This window comes from Zea mays, chromosome 6 (genome assembly GCF_902167145.1).
Source record: "Zea mays cultivar B73 chromosome 6, Zm-B73-REFERENCE-NAM-5.0, whole genome shotgun sequence".
Lineage (NCBI taxonomy): Eukaryota > Viridiplantae > Streptophyta > Magnoliopsida > Poales > Poaceae > Zea > Zea mays.
The window spans coordinates 44376980-44399098 of NC_050101.1; the positions used below are offsets into that span (position 1 = coordinate 44376980).

Sequence of the window (22119 nt, forward strand, 5' to 3'; positions counted from 1 at the left end):
CGCCGACCACGTGTTCAATCGCTCGGCATTACTTCTAAAATACCGACGCCGACCTTCACATCACTCGGCATTGTTTCTAAAGCGCCGACCCTGTATTCTGTCGCTCGGCATTACTTCTAAAATGCCGATGTCGACTTTCTATCATTCGGCATTGCCTCTAAAACGCGGATCTTGTGTTCGATTGCTTGGTATTACTTCTAAAACGCCGATGACAACCTACACATCGCTCGGCGTTGTTTCTACTACATTAAAAGAATCGGTTCAACATTCAGGGAAAGCAACGACAAGTCATCGAAAAGGGGGGATCAACGATAGTTCTTCATTAAAGGGAAGTTAACGAGTTTACAAACCAACTCTTCATGAGTTGGTACCTCCCTACTTCTACTCTACATTATTACTACTACTAAACTACACTAATTACTACTACATTATTCTAACTATACTAAACTATACTAACATCTAAGAAGACCAGTGGCGTCTAGCCACTGGCCCTGCCCCTGCCGCCGCCGCCGCCCTTGGTGTTGCCCTTGCTGCTGCCACCCTTGGTGCTGTCCCTGCTGCCGTCGCCGTCGCCCCTGCCACTGCCGCTGCCGTCACCGTCGTCGTCGTCGTCGTCGTCATCGTCGTCGTCGCCTTCACCCTCGTCGCCGCCGTCCGAGTCCTCCTCATCCGAGGAGTACTCCGACTCATCCGAGCCTTCGAGCCCGGAGCGCTCGACGGCCCGGATGTACGTCCAGACCTCCGCGGCTATCCCCTGGGAGTCGTCCGAGTCATCGGACGACGCCGGGGGAGAGACGGGGGCTGGGGATCCCTCGGACTCAGAGGAGAACTCCTCCTCTGAGTATTCCGAGTCACCGAACTCGTCCGACGGAGGAGTCGGCTCGCGCTTGCGCTTGGTGCCCTTGCCCATGGTGGAAGCAGACAGAAGGGAGGAGAAGAAGGCAGTAAGTAACAGCGAAGAGATGTGAAAAAACCAGAGAAGCAAAGGCGTTATTTATAGAGGGGAAAGCAACCGCTCACTTCCAACCGCGGTCACTGAACAGTCGCAAAGCATTCAATAAGCACTCCCACCCATCTGAAGACACGTCAGACAGCGGACGCCGTTTCATGCATCACTACACCCATTGGGACTCCAGTCAACAGCGCAAAGGATATGATTACACTAGCCGTCCTATCACATTACTACTCAGAGGCAACCGGCTAAAACACTCAGCGTACCAAGCCGTCCCTTGCCCACACCCATTGGGGGGGGACGCCCAGGAATTATCAGTATATTTTTCAAAACGGTCACATCCGTGCAGGGCACGCAGTGAATACCTCGAGACAAAAATGAGATATCAACAAGAGTTAGAGGGAAGCCAAATATAGCCAGTACAGTGCAAAATATGGTCGACAGAAATGACTTGAAGACTAGACAGAGAACGTCCATCAAATGTCCAATCAGTCACAGAGCAAATAAATTACACTACCTAGCGAGATATGGATGGATTGCGAACTCGGCTGCAAAAGACAAAATACATGCTGACCTCTGAAGCATAATATTGATGACATAGCGCGGATGACATCATGCCAATTTTTTACAAGCAGAAAGGATAATTTTCAGCAAAAGGACACAGAAGGAAGACCTTCGAGTGGATTATCCTCAAAAATCCACTTGAAGGTCGGGGGCTACACCCATTGGGTGCACCTTCGGTGCACCCCATGGATTATCATTCTAAATCAATATAGTGCCGACCTCTAAGGCGTGGAACAAGATTGGAAAGGTCAATCCTCAACTGAGATGCAGGAACGCGAATGGAGATAATCTTTCGAGAAGACCTTTAAGTAGATTATCTTCTAAAATCTACTCAAAGGTCGGGGGCTACACCCATTGGGTGCACCTCCGGTGCACCCAATGAAGTCCAGAATCTTACAATCCAAAATGCTGATTTCTAAGGCACAGGCACAAAACTAAACTTTGGTCGAACAAGTGATCAGAGCAAGAGAAAACAGCAGGGAGTCATTTTTGGACCTTGGATCTTTGAGTTGATTACCTCCAAATCAACCCAAAGATCGGGGGCTTGTGGGAGATAGATATCCCCCGGGTCCACTAAAAGAGTAAAGGACCTCACGAAAGGCCCAAGGGCCCAATAAATCGTAAGGTCATTCTTTCGTGGGCCTGGGGAGAAACAACCGGCAAAGCAGAACGACATGAGGCTGGATTGGTGCAAACCCGGACGGCCCACAGCGTCGAGCGAATGGCTGCAACAGAGATCCGACTTTCCCGCGCTGGAGTCTCCATGCAACGAAGCCATGCGAGGATAAGTCGGCGAGGGTTACGTAGGGATAATCTCAAGAGGTTCACTATCTTTTAGCTACTTGTTGTTATCTTACCCACGTGTACTGCCCCACGGTCGAGTATATAAGGCCTAGGGGGCACCCCTTCAGAACGATCGACCCTATCCTACTTCGCCACCCACATAAACTCTCTGTGCCTTCAACCCAGAGAGCCCTCTTGTAACCACAGCCGAATTCTCATCAGGACGTAGGGTGTTACGCATCTCTAAGCGGCCCGAACCTGTAAATCTTGTTCACTGTCTCTCGTGCGATCGGCACGAACCATTTTGCTACAGTCGTTGACACCGTCCTACTCCTAGAAAACACCTTGAGGGGCAACCCCGGGTGTGCGGTCGGACCCAAAACACCGACAGCGGCAGTGGATGCAACATTTCAAGTTTTGGAGATGGTATACTGAAGGATGGCATCTACACGCCCGCTTGTTGTGCCAGTTGCTACAAATAAAATGCAAGTAATTGTTGAAGAAGTATGATACGCAACATGTGTTGTAGCTGTTACGAATAACATATTACTCTAACTTCTAGGCCTCTGTTGCTACCTCTAGTGCTTATCTTACTTCTAGGCTCAGAGGTTCACATAGTACTCATCTTTTTGCCTCTGGTGCTTAGCTTGCTACCTCTAGTGCTTAGCCTGCAGCCTCTAATACTCTGCCTGTTGCCTCAACACTTCCCTCTGATACTCCAACTGTTGCCTCAACATTGCAATCTCCATGTCTGTAACACCTGAAATTTTATTTCGGGGTTAAAAAAATCAATGAATAAGACAATCAAAGAGTCTATTAATAATATTTTTGAAGCTACATCTCCTAAAGCAAAATAGGATTTTTAATAAATACCTCACAAAAGTATGCATTCATGATTTTAGTTAATCTTTCTTTTAAATATACATATATTATATATTTATTGATTTATAAGTACCTTTTAAAAGGGATTAAGTTAAACCATATCTTTATAGGAACAATAGAATAGAAATATTATCTTCTCCAAAATAAACTATTTACACGTGAATTGCATAGCTAGAAGCATTTGCTTAAATAAATAAATAGATTGATAAAATATTGTTGCATTCATATTGGAGTTTTGATTGTGCGTTTGGAATTTGTTTGAATTTAAATCTGAATTTGAACTCTAAGAATTAAACTAAAACCAGGAAATATAAAATAAAAAAGGGACAAACCTGCTCGTGGGCCGATTTCCTCACGTCTCGGTCCACCTTACCAGGTCCACACCACGCACTCACGCCCCACTTGGCCCACTTCTCCCCTTCCCTGTTTCTCTTTGACACTGTCGAGTGGGCCCCCTTTGTTGGTTGCCCTGGAACAGCCCGCGTCAGCAGCCCAACCCTCACAATCGCATGTGCATGGTCACTGACGACTGGGACCACCTCACTAGTACCGACTTCTAGCTCGGTTCGTTGCAACCGAACCCGGTGGAGCCGCCGGGGATCTCAGGTCCGTTCACCGGCCAACCCCGCCTACCTTGGACCTGGCCTCAGGAGTATATAAGCAGGACCAAGGTGTCCCTCCATCCATCGACCTCGGGTCACAGTGAGATTTGGGAGAATGTTGTGGTCATCATCGTGAGTAGAGGGGACCATGGGTCCGTCGCCGCAAGCAAATCTTCGATTTTGCCGTTGCCAAGGCTTCAACGACGGCCTGGGTGCTTCACTAGGGAGCGCTAATCGGGGTCAATGCTGTTTCGAGTATGGGAAGCCACAACATGGACGTGAATTGCTCGTCGGAGTAATCTCTCCACCGCCATGCCGCACTGCTTTGTGGGCGGACCAGATCCGGGTATGAACCTTCAACATTTGTTTGAATTCGTGTCCACATGATGTAGTAATGGCCGGTTTCGGTTTTGGTGCTCTGGCGCGTTGGGTTGGAGGGCTCGCCGGAGTGCGCTGCCGCCGTGCTCAGAGTTGGGGGCTAGAGGAGGGTGGATGGCCGTTAGATCATCGATGGACGAGCAGGATCATAAGCTGGAAACCCCTTCGTTTGTGTATTGTGGGTCGTAGATCTCAGGACTATGGTCCCGGACACACACCAGTTTGAGTTAATGAATATCTAATCTGAACCCTCGATCGATCGGGCGACTGCGATTAGAGGATGGCATACCCCTCTAGATGTTTGACTAGTGTCGTTGATCCGGTATCACATGGATGAGATCAGATCATGTCTATTTGTGGCCGGGGCCGTTGATCTAGATCTATGCGGCTACCATTGCTTACTGTTCACAAGGGTTTAGATCTAATCCTAGGCATAGGACTTTGATCCAACGGCTGTGATCACCCAATACCCCTTCGGCCCAGCACTATTGCAAAAGAGCCCCACGGGTTCAGGGTAATCAACCTGCAGTCCATCTTTACATAAAGACCAGTACATATAGGTCCTGAAATTTGTGTTTTCAACCCCGAGCTCTTGAGAAATATTAACTGTAACCACCAATTGGGTTATTGATATAAAATAAAATTTGATAATTGATTTTAAGTATAGGAATAAATCTAATAATCTTAAAAAAAACCCCTATCTCATCCGTTTTTACTCTGATTTGATTCGTTTAAGTTGTGTTAGCTTCGTAATAACATTTTCTACGTAGTAACAACATTAGTTTTATCATAACACATATTCTTTTAATTAGATATTGTTTAATCCATGTTTAGTAGATTAAGCTTGCTAATTAAAGTTAACCTATCTATAATTATAATCTGACTAAATCATGATATCTAATCAAGTGATAACATGTACTAAAGTTGAATTAGTTGTTTCTTCGTAATATTTTTCTCACATGATTTATAACATATGAGATATTATCATTTAATCACCTAAAACTTGAGAAAACTATATCTTCTGAATCATAACTCCGATTTTAGTGGTTCTCGAACCTCCGCTCTCGTAGCATCGCGTCGAATATTTTTACGTTGTTTGTTCTCATGTTTGGTGTACTGTTATTTTTATGTGCTCCTTGTCTATTTGTATGTACTACTACGAATAGCGGTGAGGTCATGAGAATCTAAAGACCAACTTGGTACCTGGGATCTCAAGTGTAAAGCAAGTTATGCCCTTGATCACCTTTCCTTACCTAATAATGCTCATGTTAATCACCATGGTATGCCCAGGTTAATTTGATGGGACCCAATAGGTTTCTCTAGTTTTGTTTACCCCATACCTTGCTGACAAATGAACTATTGGGTAGATTTGCTATTGCTCTACCTAGTTTTGGGAAATTAATGTTATATTATGATGATGTTCCAATTATGTTGTTGTTGTTTTAATTATTGTTCGTGATAAGATCATCATGTTAATTGGAACATGGAGAACCAACCGGGAAAACAGTGCTACCACAAGGGTGGAATGGGATGCCCTTGGCCAAGTACTTAGGAAAGCTAGGGATAGATTACCTTACTCGAAAGGGGCAAGCGGGGAGGCGTCGCTACATAGTATAGGGAGGTTCTCGGTTCAAACTGCTGTGATGGCATTTCGGACGAGGGATTCTTACGCTTCCTTCTTCTTGAATCTACTAGGTGAGTGCCCGTGCGTTGCAACGAAGACATATAATACATAAGTTACCGTGATATTATATGTCCTCGTTGCAACGCATGGGCACTCACCTAGTCGAGTTCTACTCGCGTTGGAACCTACTCAATTAGTGAAGGCATAAGGACAAAACTTCCCAACTGAATTCCATTGTCTTCCTGTTATTTAGACTTCATCCCTTTTCGCCTCCAAGTTATCCATGTTCTCGACAACAGTACACTGCAAGAGACACAGTAAACGCTACTCTGCATGCAAATGACAGCACCTCACAGACTACATGCCAGAAGCATCCATCATCTATTAGTTCCTTTCATCAGCTATGTTGCTGCTGTAAATAATGGTCAAAATCGGAAATTTCTTGCCATAAGAAACCATGCAAGACATATTGTCATCATTAACCAAGCAGGAAAACGTCCGGATCACTCAAAAGGACACAAGTAACAATGCAACTACTTGATTCATGGTTTCTGTTGGATTTGAACTCTAGTCTATCTAACTTGCTTGGGAGTTGGGACTAAAAAGGCTTTGTTGTTATTGTTGTTTTTATTGATATGATTGGGATCATCTAGTTACAATATTATTTTTGTTATACGCAATTATTTTTGTACATGCTTAAACTGTCCAATTTATAGTTGTAATACTTGATGTTTTGTGGTGAAAAAATTGCTTTTGTGGCAGTCATGCGATTTTGAGGTATCTTGCATCGGTTTTCCCTGGAGTTGCTGACCACTGGTGCGTTACATATTAGCACTAAACTTATTTTATTTCCACAAGTGTCGCTTTATCTTTTAGGAATATTATGATTTATTGATCGTCGTTGTGTATACAATATTAATGGCATTTAATGTAGATGTGGCAATTTTATGTGTAACAAGCACTTCATCTTTGTTGATCGTTCAAGTTAAATCCGAGTATGGTAATTAATTAGTAATATTTTGGATTAGATACCACCATGGTTTTTGTGCTGTTCCTAAGTTGCCTAGGGACCCAGCAGCTCAACTCTGCAACATCTTGCCAGCAGCTTAACTCTTTAGGAAGGGACTAACACCCTGCAATGGTAGAGAATGCTATTTTCTGATTTAATTTATGATATAGGTATCCTGCTGACTTGTTCACCAGAGCCAAAATTGAGTCAATCTTGGATTGGCATCACTCAAATTTGCGGCGTGGTGCAGCAACCCTTGTAATGCACACTGCATTGGCTCCCTTCCTTGGTCTTACGACAAGTCATGAGGCTGTGAAACAAGCAGAGAAGCTTGTGATGCAGTCACTGGGGGTGATCGAATCGGTATGGCTGAAAGGCGATGCCAAGTTCTTGCTAGGTAGCCCCCAGCCATCGATTGCAGATCTGAGCCTTGTCTGTGAGATAATGCAGTTGGAGGTATGCATGCTTACTGCTTGCTGCTGCTGCTATCCAGATCCAGCGATGATGAGCCCTTGTATGTTTGCAGATCTTTGGCGATGAGGTCCGTGACCGATTCCTGGGAGCTCATGAGAGGATCCTTGTCTGGATGGACAAGGTGAAGAAAGCCACGAGCCCTCATTTTGAGGAAGCCCACGAGCTCCTTTTCCAAGTGAAGAAGGCATGCATGGTGCAAGGCAGCAGCAGCAAGGCTTTTGAGCCGAGCACAAAGCTCAAAACAGCATCAAAGCTCTGACGACCAAAGGCACAATAAGCGACAGAGAGACAGACAGACAGATCGATCTTGTGATATAATATAATAAATGGGAACTATTATTAATTACTGTTGGTATTAATTACACTTATTCCAGAAGGCCACAAGTGCTTCGTTGCACTTATTCCAGAAGGCCACGGTCGGGAACTACTTACTGTTCGTTCCAGCATGCTATAGTAAACAACTCTGCAACAACAACATCCCCAAAAAAACAAGCAAACAACAAAATTGGTATCTAGTCTGTCTTGAATCTGTGTGAAATCCTCTCCAGGCCGTCCTTACACTCTTCCATTGCCCTCTTCGACTTGTCTCCAAGGGTTGCACCAAACGCAGATACGCTTCCCTTCACTTGTGCTGATACCTCGTTTGCCCTGGAAGCAGCACAAGCCCCAAACTCGGTACACCACTGCCTTGCATCTGCAGCTTGCTGCTTTAGGATTGCGATGAAGGACCTCACATGCTGCATCACTCTCTCCACCGCACCCTGAGACCGCACCTCCATCTCACCAGACATTGTCTTGAGCTTCTCCAGCAGAGCTTCCGCCCGGTTGATAGACTCGTCGACTGCGTGTTCTTTGCCAGCGTTAGCCCATGTCACCCCAGCTGAGGCGTCATCCTTCAGTTCTCCTTCGACAACAACTCTGATTCCTTGACGCTCCCATTGGTTCCGGGCCTCCTCAAGGGCGCGTGCATGCTCCCGGGCCTTTTTGGCTTCCTCCTCTGCCCAAGCCCTGGTTAAATTAAAGAGCACAATAACATCATGCACAATGAAATAATATGCACAAAATGATCAAATCTCAGATGTCAAGAATTCTTCTTGCCTTGCCATAGATAACGCCTTCCTCTCCACTTCAAACTCATACTGAAGTTGCACAACAGCCGAGTTATCACTCTCAAATTCCTTTTGGAGATTCTCAATCCTACTCTTCTTGAACGACACCTCCACCTTCTTGCTCAGTACGTTCTGCAGCTGTTCCTCTACCTCACTCCTCAACTTCAACAGAACTTCCATTTCAGACTCAACAGCAGCTCTGCCCCTGACCAGAATGTTCTGGGATATTCATTTCAGACTCAACAACAGAACTTCCATTTCAGACTCAACAGCCGAGATATGATTGTCATGAACATCTTCTGGGATATTCATATCAGATCTTGAAAGCTTGCTAGAAATCAATCCAGCTTCTGCTAGGCCTATGGGTATATTGGAATGAACATGAATGACATAACATTACACAATGATGATTCACTAATCCATACATAAACTTAGCTTCGAGACATGCCTCACCTTGTATGAATGGAAAATCAGGATCTTCAGGTGTGACATCGTCAAATGCAAGTTCAGTGACATTATCAATATACATTGCTGGATACACTTTTGAGAAAGTGTTCCTGTATGGAAACCACGAGAATAAGTTGGTTAATAGAATAATCACCTAAGAGAGCAAAACTGAAAATTTAACAGCAAGAGGCAATGACCTTAAACGTATGAAGAATATGAAATAGGACAAAAGAGAAATGGGACCATACTGCATATTTGCAACAAACACTTGGGAGGTCTACTGAAACAAGGAAATTGTTGAAGAAGTGGTCACTATTTGAGGCTTGTTACCTGCAACACGAGGTGCATTTGATGTGGCCTTTGGGGGGGTTGAGGCAGCAACGGGCCGACCTGAAAGTTTATCAGGTTTGCCAAGAGATCTCTGGATCGAAGCACGAACATTATCAAATAGTTCAGTCTCAAGGCTTTCCATCGCCCAGGTTTCACTTTCCAGAGTTGAGGTTGTTGACTCCCCTGATCTCCTCGTTTCCTCAATGATTCCAGGTAGCCTGGAACCTTGGGCCTTACGAAAGGTGTTGTTTACAATGGCTAATTCCTCAGTGTCGAGAACCCCTGCATAGACCAGGAAAGATTAAGAGTTGCGATCAATCTGCATAATTAAGGTTTACCAGAGTGTATAATGAGAGGCAATAATTCCAGAAAACAGATAGAGTTTCACATGGGTGGGGACCAGGAAAAAACAAAAGCGAAGATGAACCTTCACTGATAAATCCAAATCGGAAGTACAGGTAGACACGCCGCGGGACGCAAAGCTTATAGTTCACAACCAACTGAAAAGTGACACCAGCAGGTGAGGTCTAGCATCTGTACAAAAGAAAGATCACAAGTAAGCATATAAGCAAGACCAAACAGTCTTCTAGATTAAGCCAAACTTATTCCCGCAAATGAATTGAAGCATCGAAAGTTCAGAAACGCATACATGAATAGATTGAAATTTTGAAGAATGCATGTAGAAAGTCTCATATATAAGATATGATAAGTACCTGAAGATTATTCATACACCACAGAAATTGTCATTAACTTGCAGCTACATTTTCATTTATTATAGTGTATATTAACAAATAATTAGTAAGCAAAAGAAAACCTGGAGACGGCTCAAGGGTTTTAAGAAACTTTCAATTCTGGAAAGAACATCAGCATGTGTGCTTTCACAGAGGGCCAGCACCTGCACTCTGCCTTTCAACCACTTAATTATCTCAGATTCCCAGTTGCTAACTAAGCTTGTGGGGGTTACAATGACAGCCCTTTTAACCATTGGCTTATCATCAAATCCTTGACAAAGAAGGGTATATAGTAAAGTTGTCGAATGTAAAGTCTTCCCCAATCTGGGCATGTACAACAAAGGTTTACAAACAATTTTTATTATCATGCACCAGATAAAAGATTATGAAGTAATTGAAGTGAAATTTAAATGCTCGGTGCAGAACTTACTTGGCCCTTGTTAGAGCCACGTTAGTCCTCTGTAAGTTTGATAGAAACCCAACTGTACCAGCTCCATTACTCCTGACTGTTGATATGATAATTATATCTTCCTCCGCGCCTTGGAAACCATCCACAGATTTTACTTTCACTGAGAAATAATCATTCCTCCTGCAGGCCTTCCCAACCTTTTCCTGTATTGCTCTAACTTGAGCATTGTATGGACACACAACACCAATAGAAAGCTTGCTTCGTGTAGAAAGTGTCTCTACAATAGATAAAAAGGCAAAAACATTATAACCTGCCCAAACATAAACTGACTTGATCTTGATCAAATGATATAATACTTATTAGAGAAAGAAATGAAACATACAACTACAACACTGTACATTATGGCTGCCCTTACCTTTTAACAAACTTTGCACTATCATCACTATAATATGCAACGGAACCGTACAATAACACGATAACATTATATATTCTAGATATGTGCCCGTGCGTTGTGATGGAAGTAAAAGATTTGTATGAAACATTGATACGGAGCAACACACATCACTATAATATGCAAAATACGTGTGGAAAACATTATCAATATCACACAAATTAGTTACAGACAAATGTGTCGACAACTGTTCACTAATCAGCTAATCCTTTTTAGCGATATCGACAAGTCTTTGTTGTATGTTTGCAGGGATGGCATATCGGCACGAATTGTCCTCATAACTTAAAAGATCAATCACAAAGTTTCTTCGAAGAGTCTTTTCATCCTACAGACAAAGAGATAAGAGAACAAAACATATTATCTTGTAGAACGAGATAGCTAGAATGTAAGTTTTGAACATAAAACAAACGTACTACACTCACCCCAACAAATTTCAGTCGTCTGTCATTCCCCCACATGGTCATAGCTTGTAGAACGAGGTAGCTGGTATTAAACCTATAGAATAATATTTGGGCAACTATGTTTTATACAATGATTATCATAGAAAAAATTTAAACTGCTGAGAAGGTGGTACGAAGAAAATACCCTCTTAAGTCAATTGGAACACCAGTCTGAATTGTATGTTCCCACTTAAAGATATCCTCCGCCCATCCAGAACGTTTCTTGCTGTAAGCAATCTTATATTTTTTTGAGGCCATGATAATCGCTTCCGCGAACCTCTTGTATGGCATGTGTTTACACCAATCTTGAGTCGGTGTAAAATCGATAAAAGTCACATGCTTTTTAACATGATCTATTACGAAAAGGGCGTGACATCCATTGAATTTCCATGGCATGAGAACCTGCAAAATATCAGTCATTAGGATCCTACAACAGAAGTGTCCTTTATAAATACATTCGAAATGAACACATACTTACATATCTACAACCCGTGATATAATAATTCATTGATGGCCAACAATCGAGTGTTTTGGCTAACTCTTCTGTTGTAGGATCCTGATGGTACTTTGGAAGTTTACCAAAACCAACCATTCTCTGGACAGTATATATACATGTACACATGATGATTAGATGTAGATACTATATATTAATACATTAATGATTGGAAACAAACTTACCCAAAAACGCATGTCCATATCATGCTTTCTATTATTTATGATTTCTTCTTTCGGTCTACGTGACTCTTTATTGGCAAGCAGCCGAACAGCCATATCAAAACATCTTAGAATCATATCTTGAGTTGTCGTTAATATGTTTTGTAGGTCTTTGACATATATTTCTATCTTAAAAGGATTGAAACTTCGCACCCATGTTCTCCTGTAATGTAGCATGACGAAACTCTATATCAAGAATCTAAGTAGTCGATATACATAAAATAAATAAATCAATGAGCACTTACTCTAGTGTCGTATCGTCTTCTATTGCCATGATATAATCACATAAAACATCTATTGAATCGGCTTTGGTCACTGGCATGTCCTTTGTGGAAAGACCAACCATTAAAAAGTCATTGGTGCAACCATCGTTAGAGACTTTTACATGAGCTCTTTTATCCCAATCATCAACAAACCACCTTTGCAAGTCTGCTTGAGTAATAGGGCCTTCCTCATCTTCATACACTACTTCGCTATCATCAAGCACGTGGAGTAGTTTCCTCTTATTAGAATCTGTTGGGTTTTCTAATATCTCAACATCAGATGGGCTTCCAGAGTCAACTTCTTTTTCATTTTTGTATAACAGACACCCCCTTCTCTTATTCAGGTCTGAAGATAGTAATATAGCAGCCATTTTTTCCTAAAGTGTGGCATGTCATCCTACAAATAAGAAACAATTATTTAGCATTATATATGTAACACTGACTGTAGATGTCCATATATGTCATAGTAGTAATAATATACCTGGGTAAAACTGTCAGACAGTTCATCCCCTGTCCAGTATTCGATATAGTTCAAAAGAAAGAGGCCACATGAAGAGCTACAATATACATTAATACCAACATAAAGATTAGTATGAATGAAGAAATTGGTAAAGAAGATCTTAGGACGTACCTATCTGTCTGCTTTGCATATCCCATGTCTATTTCTCTGAGCGGCCAAGAAGCAACTTGGAGGTCTGGCCACCTGTGGTCTTTTAACTCCTTACGTTGAGATATCATATCTATTTGTCTTTGCAGTCCTTTAATCTTTATATATGGTAAAATAAAATTAGAGATTGGGATAAGTTAATATTGAATTCATAATTGTTTAGTTTGTGCATACTCACAGAGTCAGTGAGGTCTTTGCGGTCTTGTGAAGTACCAAGTGAATCGAGCACTTGTATCTCCATATTTCTTGCATGGATCACAACAAGATACCAATGCGTCTCTCAGATGTTTATCGGAATAAACACCTACAAAACAATTATAAATACTTGCATAAGAATAAAATACATATAAACACTAACTATTCAGATTGCAAACTCATATGTACCATGTCATGGTCTAGGTAAAGTAACACCCTTCGTTCAGCGCTACATATGTGTGCCGTGTCTTTAATTGGATATAGCTCCTCTGTTTTAATTTCAAGATCACCATCTCGCTTCAGGAAATTGAACTGGAAAGCATTTTCTATGTGAACGCGACCTCCAGATCGGCACTTTAGATGCTTTTGAGCTTTTATCAAATTTATGTAACAGTCTATAACCTGCAAGTGTGTAAGTTGTGGTTAAAAATACCAGGATGAGTAAAAAAACTTATACATAACAACGTCGCCAAATATAAAAACTAAGCATGGATTACCTCGTCACCTAAATATGCGCTCGGCTGAAATAAACACTCCATCCACTTCCTTTCAACAAAGGCATCATCAATAAGAACGACTTCTACCCTTGGTTCACAAGAGATTTCCTTGATAAAATCGATGAGAGCAAGATCACCTTGCGTGCAAATATAGTCTAGGAGCAACCAGTCATGAGATAAAACTAAAATTAGTTATTACAAAAAATACAAATTGATCCATACAGAACTATGAAAATTTTAATACCTTCTCGAACTATTGCGGTTGCCACTGATTTTTTTGGCTTGTTATGAGACAAGCCTACAAATAGAGATTCCATTCTCGCGGGACAAAAACCTACATTCATAACAAATTGTTAGATGCATAAAAATTATTATTGCTAATTTCACAAATGATCCAAAACTCAACAATACTTTAAGATAGTATGCATGCTCTAATAATACACAAACATGTGCGGCTCTAATAAAAACAATTGTAGCATGCAAACATGACTTGATAATACACCAGACCAATCAAACATAAGACTAACATCATCCTATTAGTTTGTTAGCTGAACATGCAACTCTTACCATGGGTCTAATTTGTTAGGACCTCTTTGTAGACGATGTTCTTGGTATATGTCCCACAATCTACGGTGGGGGTTTTCTTTACACCCTTCCTTGACTTTTTCCTCCCATCGACAGCTGGGATGACAAGAATCTTTATGTTCGATCGGGCCGTCGCTCTAGATAGAGCAACATATAGTTGGCCATGAGAGAACACTGGTTCAGGCAAGTATACACCAACATTGGGAATAGTTTGACCCTGTGCTTTGTTAACCGTCATTGCAAAGCTAAGCCGTACAAGAAACTACTTTCTTTTGAACTGGAAAGGGAACATCTCTTCATCGGAGGGACACAACGGTATACGCGGTAGGAAAATCCGTTTTCCAACGTGTTGACCCAGTACAATCTCTGCGTCAATGCTATTCTTTGGAAGCCACGAACGACCAGCCTGGTGCCATTGCAAAGTCCAATTGCAGGGTCTATATTCCGGAGCAATATAACAGGACATCCAATCTTGAGCTTCAAAACATGAGGTGGTAGCCCATTAGGCGTCAATGTGTTTAGGAACTCGGGTGGGTAGTAGTTGTAGGGATCATCCATGGCGCTATCGAAACTATGATACACCATATGCTCCCCTTGAAAACGAACAATCATCTTAACATTTATCATATCAACCCAGTCGTTCCGTGTTGACAGTATCGCCCTTGAAGTGATGTAGGTGGAATCAGACATATTTTTGTTGAGATTTGGGAAAGCAAAGTCTATTAGGTTGTCAAGATCGTTGTCACTCCCACTGTAAGGCACACACATCATCAGGAAGATGAATGTCGCCGTCACTATTTGTTTCCTCAGTTCCACCGCCTACGCGCAGCAAAAACTCCGCAAACCGAGGGTCGTTTTTTGCTCTCATGTTGCTAACAAGCTTTAAGTGGGACATGGACTCCCATAGGTAAGACATTCGTAGCGAAGACGCGACCACTTGAGCCCTTGACCCTTTACGAACAACAGGCAAGACCTGTCTGAAATCTCCACCGAAGACAATGGTTTTACCACCAAATGGCAGTGCGGGGCGACCCATTATATCGCGCATGCTATTGTCCAGTGCCTCCACGGCTTGTCTCTTAGTCATAGAAGCCTCGTCCCAGATAATGAGAGATGCTTTCCGTAGCAACTCTGTTGTTCCACTCTGCTTCGTGAAGCTACATACAGCGCCATCGTCAATAGTGAGTGGTATCTTGAAGCGTGAATGGGCGGTTCTTCCTCCAGGCATTATGGAAGCTGCAACGCCAGATGTAACTGTTGCCACTGCAATCTTGCCCTGGTTGCGTAGCGTCGCGAGTAGCACTCTGTATAGATAAGTCTTCCCGGTGCCACCAGGTCCATCCACAAAGAATAATCCGCCCTGATCGGTGTCAACGGCAGACATAATCTTATCATAGGCGGCCCTCTGTTCCTCGTTAAGAGAGTCTTTAAGAGCCACATCTTCCACTGTCGGTTGAATACTTTCCTCCTTGTAAACCTCCCCAGCAGTACCAATAGCATCGTCATACGTGTCGATCATAGGAGGTAGAGGGAATGTCTTTATGTCCTTTCCCATTGACTGCAGCATGTTCCTAATGTCAATCAATACCATCTGCTCAACATGAGTTTTGTTCTGACTCTTGTGTTGATAGTCCTCGGACATAGAATCTTTGTGTTTCTGCCAGAGTACAGCCACATCGCTTGGCTCACAGTACACCAGTATTGTGGCAAAAAGTCGTCGCAGCGACGATGGCATCTGGAAAAGAGCACGTTCAGTGAGACACTCATCCAGTATGTTGTCCGACTCAAGCAGTCCTCTTCTCTCTGCTGCCTCACGAAAAGTCGGTTGGGTAACACCATCAACTGTCCTTAGATCCACATAGGAGGCGGCGCCAGTCACGTGGTTTAGGAGAACACGAAGATAGTAGCGCTCCCCCTCGGCCGGATGAGCAGAGACTATTCTACCGACTTGTCCACCTGTATCTCGTTTCCTCCGTTGCCATACTTTTCCCTTACCACTCTGCCAAGTGTACCACTCAGGGAAATCATGATATAGGATGCAACGAGCCTCATCGTGTAGCCTATTCGCCTCAAAATATGCTGTGAGCATCGACCTGTCAACACCTAGACGGTTGACGACTCGCTCGACCATTTGCCTCTCGTGAAACGCCACCATGTGCATGTTTGGAAGATGGAGTTGCAGCTGCATCACAGGTGGAGATATCTGACTAAGCTCAAAGCCGTATATCCTCCACAAGGCTTCCGGAGGAGTCACCCACCTTGCATCTCTATACTGCTTGATCTCATCAACATCATCATCTGCCTTGCTCGCATCTCTCATAACAACAGACGCACGATCATGGCCTTTGTATATGTATTTGAACAGGTATTTAACAGCCTTGATGCTCCCACATGCCTCGACATTGATGTGGCAGTTGAAGAGACGAAGGAGGTATGGGTTATAAGGGACAACCCATCTATTGTCCAGTTCGCACCCTCGGACCTTTTCTTTACGGTCATCGTCACGACGTCTATAAATAGGGTACGAATCCTTCCCTTGCAAGGTTGTGTCACTAAAAGGCCGAGGGTAATGATTCTTGCACGATTTATGACCCTTAGTGCATGGGCAGTTAGGGTTTAGTGACCCACACGGGCCATGCATCATATGCTTGATAACCATCTTTCGTAGTTCAGGGTACTTGTTGCTTGGGATCTCGGCTGAGATCAAAAGGTCGTACTGCTCAGGACATGTGAGCTTGTACTTTCTCTGCATTATGAGTAGAAAATGGGCATGCGGCAAACCCCGCTTCTGAAACTCCACGACATAGACGTAGGCTCGGACCTTACCAAGAATATCCTGTTTAGTCAGCCGATGCTTTAACTCTTGTAGCTTCGCATGAAAGACACGCACTACAAGATCCGGACGATCTTGCGGTGTCTGCCTAGGGAGAAGCTCTCTCCTTATCTCATCCCAATTAGGGTTACATGTCATGGTAAGAAATATGTCTGGTTTACCAAACTTCCGCACCAAAGCCATAACATCCATATATCGATGTCTCATGTCACGAGGACCGCCAATAAACGACGTCGACAGCACAGTTCGCTTGCCAACCTTCTCTCCTCTAATATCTCCATCTAGCATGCTATCCACCCTGGTACAGGTCTGCCCTTAACCGATCCTGATTCTTGCGTATGTAATCTAAACAAGAGTTCTCAATCTTTATGTATGTGTCGACCGCGAACTGCTGAAAAAGCCGCTTTCCATGAACTATAGGATTGAATACCCCGGGGCGAATCTGGAATTTGTAGCAGTAGTAGTCACGTACAGACACACATAAATGGCTAGGAGATTCTGCATACGCAAGGATTATAAAGTGAGTGATGATGAAAAGATAGTTAATAATGCGCAAATATTTCAAAATATAAACAAACAACTAACCCGCATCTTCATCATTTGCATTACTTGCCCTATGTGTCGCACGGTATGCATCCACTTCGTCCATGGATACTCCAACCTTTGGGATATTTGCGTGCCAACCAAGTTCGCCTCTAGGGAAGAACAATGGATATGATAGTGCATCGTAGCATCCATGGTATGAGCGGATGCAGTGGCTTGAACTATCCTTCCCATGGAGCATAACACTCTTGCTGAACTGGCCTCGCCCTTCGCTCCCTTCGATCCAGACTGCGGCCACCTCCGAAGTGAGAGGTGTGTTATATGTCTTCTGGTTCAACGGCTGGTCTAGGTTCAACGTGATACGATAGTCATCAAGGTTCTCAACGTGGCCCATGGTCCTAAGGTGCTCGGAGTACGGGTTTCCACGTAGTATGTCGACTATCTGTCGAATAACCTCTTTGTCTTTCTGTTGATGCTCTTCGCGACACTTACGGTACCAATGCTCGAGAGTGGGATCATCATCATAAAAGTAAAGCTCAAGGTGTTTATGCTCTGCCCCACCATCCCTACCAAATGACTTGATATTGTGGTACATCATGCCCTGTGCTCGGAACATGTATATACCATAATCCCTTACATTAGTTGTCATACTATCGAGGCAACAGTATAGGGAAGTGAAAGAGAAATGGCCATTAAGAAACCTAATGTTATCACGAAAGTGCCTAGCATCAGAGTCTGCACTATCCCACAACCTCTTGAGTTGGGGAGGGGTCTCCAATGGGGCTAGCTCAACCTTCCCACCACGACAACAAAAACCAGGTGTCTCATACTCAAACTTCTTCACGGTGCAATAACCGCAATTGGGAACAGTCTTGAGCATATGTGTTTCTTCAGGAATGTTGTTGTACACCTTGTCGTACGGGTCAGAAACATCAGTGGCAATCGATTCATCTTGACTAACATCGACCTCTATATCCTCATCGGTATCCTCATCTGATATTTTTTGGAAACAATGAGTAAGACATATGTATTTATATTAGCATTAGTATCATAAAAAGATTGAAATTAGTACATTGCCCAGCGAATAGGTATCCCTCATTCTCATCAACATCGTCTTCAAATACGACACCGTCATCGTCATCAACTGGAACGTGAAAATACAAGCCACATAAAATACAAGGGCATTCAGGATAACAGGGTGGGGAAAATATGTAACCTGAATAAAGATTCTTAACAATTACCATTGGAAATGACCCTTGGCTTCGACTGGGTATGATCCACCCCACTTCCTTGTTCGGTCATACTTGCACTCTCATTTGTTCCCACGATAGCATCATGGCATTGATTCCTACATTGTACTGATGGAAACACACGTTTAGTCGGACTACACGCCAACAAGGGTCATGCTGCATCCATTTAAGATAGGATAGTAATCATTGTTTTCAAGTCATCCGATCAATCGATAGTGGTCACGATTAATCGTCCAAGTCGATCAGCCAAAATGACTGACAACTCGTCCGACTTGAAAACAATGATAGTAATTACCATTGTTGTTGATCTTTGCAGTCATATGGGGTTGTGTCCGATCATCCCCTTCCCCAGCGTCACCCATAGTATCCTCAGTAGCAGTAGCCTTGTTCCTTGAAATGGATGCTTCAAATTGCCGGTTTCGACGGGCTAAGATAGCTTGTCTTTCACCACGTGGCACATGTTGTTTATGTCTTAGTGGTCTAGTAGACATATGAAGTGAATCAGCATCCTCAGTATGTGTTGAAGCTGGCAGGAACGGGTTACTGGCGATTTCAGGGATAACCCAGTCGCAGGGGGTAACTGTGGATCCATCAGGTTCAATTGCATTTGTTGCAGGGTGTACAACCTCAGGGGTATATGTTGGGGACTCCATGGCGATGGACTCCTGACTCAATGTGTCAGCCAACAATGCTCTACGTTTTCTTATGTACTCTATCTTTGACCCTTTCCGCTTTGGTGTATTATTATACAACCTAACGCGTTCACGCCTAAACTCCCTCTCGGTGGGAGTTAAGTTTTTGTACCGCTCTCTAAAGTAGGCGGCCCTTTCCAAATTATGGTTAGGCGTGTTACCAACAGTTTCTTGCACACCACCTAGAATAAGGCATGTATACGTTAAACCACCTGAAATCAGCTATTTTGCAAAATTAGTTGAGTGAATAGTCATGTACCTGGTGTTAGTAGGTCTCTAGTTGTGAAAACATCGTCTGCCTTGAATGTCTCGTTCCTATGCAACCAATCGCTATCATCATCTTGATTCGCATTTACATTTTCGTTTCCATCTAAAAAACAATGCACACATTACTTTCTAAGTCTAGGTTTATGCACAGAAACGTTAATTTAAATTTGACTTGTTTCATCACCTCCTAACACAGTGGACATCATATGTTGTCCCTTGTTTTGTTGTCGTGCATCACGGCGCTTCTTATTCAACTCGTTCCTTTGGTCTACTGACATTTTTGCACGTCTTTCTCTATGCCTTTGCCTTTCTCGTTCGTTAAAATTATCGGTCGGTGAAGTGTTATTATTTGGAACTGCCAAATCAACAGTGGCAAAATGATTTTCATGGCTACAAATCTCCCTAGCAGAAAACGATGGGTGAAAAAAATTGTGATTGGTATACCCGCAATACCTTGTGTTGCGAAGTTTGTGAAATCAATTGTGCTACATCCATCTGAAAGACTAACTATGAAACACAATGAAAACCAAAAATAAGATTAATAGATATTCACTAATCCACAAGAGGATCTATTAAAATAATTGTTACAATGATCATATACCTGAACCAAGATGATCATATACCTCTGGCTGTATAAGAGGTCCTTTATTTCGTTGGCTTACTTCACGACGCTTTCTACTTTTCTCGTTTTTTTGTTCAACGGTCATCGCGGCATATCTTTCCCTTTCCCTTTGCCTCTTACGTTCCTTAGCATCGACAATTGGACCAAGCGATTTTGATCCATTTTCATCAGCTACAATATAACCTTGTGTATTAGTGTTCCCCTACATACTACGTTTCAAACGTTAATCGACACGCGTGTAATAACCTTTACCTATAGTAATGGTGTTTGAGATGTTTGTCAATGGTGTGCGACCATCATTATGTTCCATCTGATCTGTTTCTATTGGTTCTCCGTTCTCCATAAAGAAACCCTATTATGGACAGTGGAACGTTTCTTCTAGTTCAAACTATCCTAAGTTTGATTAATATCTGTATCACATGAGAGAGATAAATTATGAAACTACATTTGATAATGTTATTTACTCAAGCACAGGGCAATCAAAAATTGTGATTCAACAATGTCCAAATATCCAACATGTGCAAAAAGTACTAAACATACGGTCCAACAAACACATGATAATATTAGAAAAGTATGCAGTTGGAGCTAGTATACCCGCTAATGAAGAAGCAAATTCCACAAAAGAGACAGTCGATGAGCAACTCATGAATTCACTCATACCCTCAAGAGACAGTCAATGAGCAACTCGAGTAGATCCTCCTTGAAAGAAGATGCAAATGCCATTGATGAACAAAATCATCATGAAGGGAAAACATACGGTAGAAGAAGGTTCAGTGGAAAGAACCATGTAGAATATGACAAAGACGGCTACCCTGCAGATTGGACTCAACGAAGACACGGAGAAGGAACTGTCGTGCTGATCGGAAGGTGCACTCAGAGATAAAGTTTGATGATTCTGAGGGACTGTGTTCAGATTCCGAAGTTGAAAATGATGTGGAAATTCAGTCTGTGGAAAGGCCATTGCCTCCTAAGAGTGAGTTGTTTTTAGGAAACCGTCACTTTGAAGACGAAGAGCCTGATCAAGATTTCCCTGAATTGCCGAAGACAAACCTTCATTCTCGTGTTCATCCAAATATGCCTCTTGACTATGAATCTCTCACTGGACGCTAGGCTCTCAAATGATTATTTGAACTGTTCGCGTATATAAAGGTTGGTTGAAATGATAATTTGAACTGTTTCTACGATCTGCTCAAGTCTAGCAGTCTTGTTGTGTATGAAGCAACACCTCACGCTAGACATTTTTGTTACTTTAGATCTACGCTTTATAGAGCTTTAACTTGAACACATCTCGTCCGATTTGAAGCTCGTGATGCTCCCAAGGGGTGTTATGAATTGGATCCAGGCTCAACTCCACAGGAGCTTCTTCATGTAGTTTCACCATCTGGCGATGCTAAGTAAGTTTGCACTAATTTTTACGGGAATTCAATTTTTCGCACAAAATATTTATTAATCATGGGAACAAAAAAATCCACAAAATATCTCTTATTAAACCCATGTCATAGGTATTACAAACAAAATTCATAGACATACAAGTTTGCCTCATGTTGCTTTTGGTTGATCAATAACAGTACGACACATATTCTATCATTATAGAATCACAGGAGTCCTAAACATAGACCCAATTATTGCTCTTTGTGAATTTGTAGAATCTATCTACGCCTTTGTTCTTCAAGAAATGTAACAGCAAACTGATGGTTGTTCAGCGCCACCAAAGCTTTTTAAATTGCTGCAATGAATGCCACAATTAATCACATCTACACGTAGTTCATGATATAATGAGAACAATCACGATTTAAATGTAACTAT

The 22119-nt window shown here is 42.6% G+C and overlaps 2 protein-coding genes and 1 pseudogene across 2 annotated transcripts; 1 reads left to right on the forward strand and 2 right to left on the reverse strand.

The window, feature by feature from the left end:
* Positions 1–4085: 4085 nt before the first annotated feature.
* On the forward strand, positions 4086–7967 carry LOC100279004 (glutathione S-transferase T1; the record flags this gene model as incomplete). The annotated part of the gene is made up of 4 exons (XM_020539918.2): positions 4086–4129; positions 6548–6601; positions 6965–7250; positions 7321–7967. Coding segments are annotated over 4 exons (591 nt in total), but the record flags the coding sequence as incomplete, so codon positions are not given.
* LOC109940605 (uncharacterized) lies at positions 7589–8594 on the reverse strand. Its single transcript, XM_020540184.1, has 2 exons — positions 8367–8594; positions 7589–8276 (listed from the first exon to the last, which is right to left on the reverse strand). The coding sequence occupies exons 1-2, from the start codon at positions 8555–8557 to the stop codon at positions 7781–7783; spliced, it is 687 nt and encodes a 228-aa protein (XP_020395773.1). The 5' UTR covers positions 8558–8594; the 3' UTR covers positions 7589–7780.
* A 3079-nt stretch (positions 8595–11673) lies between these two features.
* Positions 11674–13216, reverse strand: LOC103629241 (uncharacterized; annotated as a pseudogene).
* Between the last annotated feature and the right edge of the window lie 8903 nt (positions 13217–22119).

Bases quoted from the DNA above. Each gene is read 5' to 3' on its own strand.
- LOC109940605 (XM_020540184.1), bottom strand. From the start codon at position 8,557: ATGGAAGTTCTGTTGAAGTTGAGGAGTGAGGTAGAGGAACAGCTGCAG. The intron at 8,277-8,366 runs GCAAGAAGAATT...TAATTTAACCAG, and splicing joins AAGGCGTTATCTATGGCAAG to GGCTTGGGCAGAGGAGGAAG.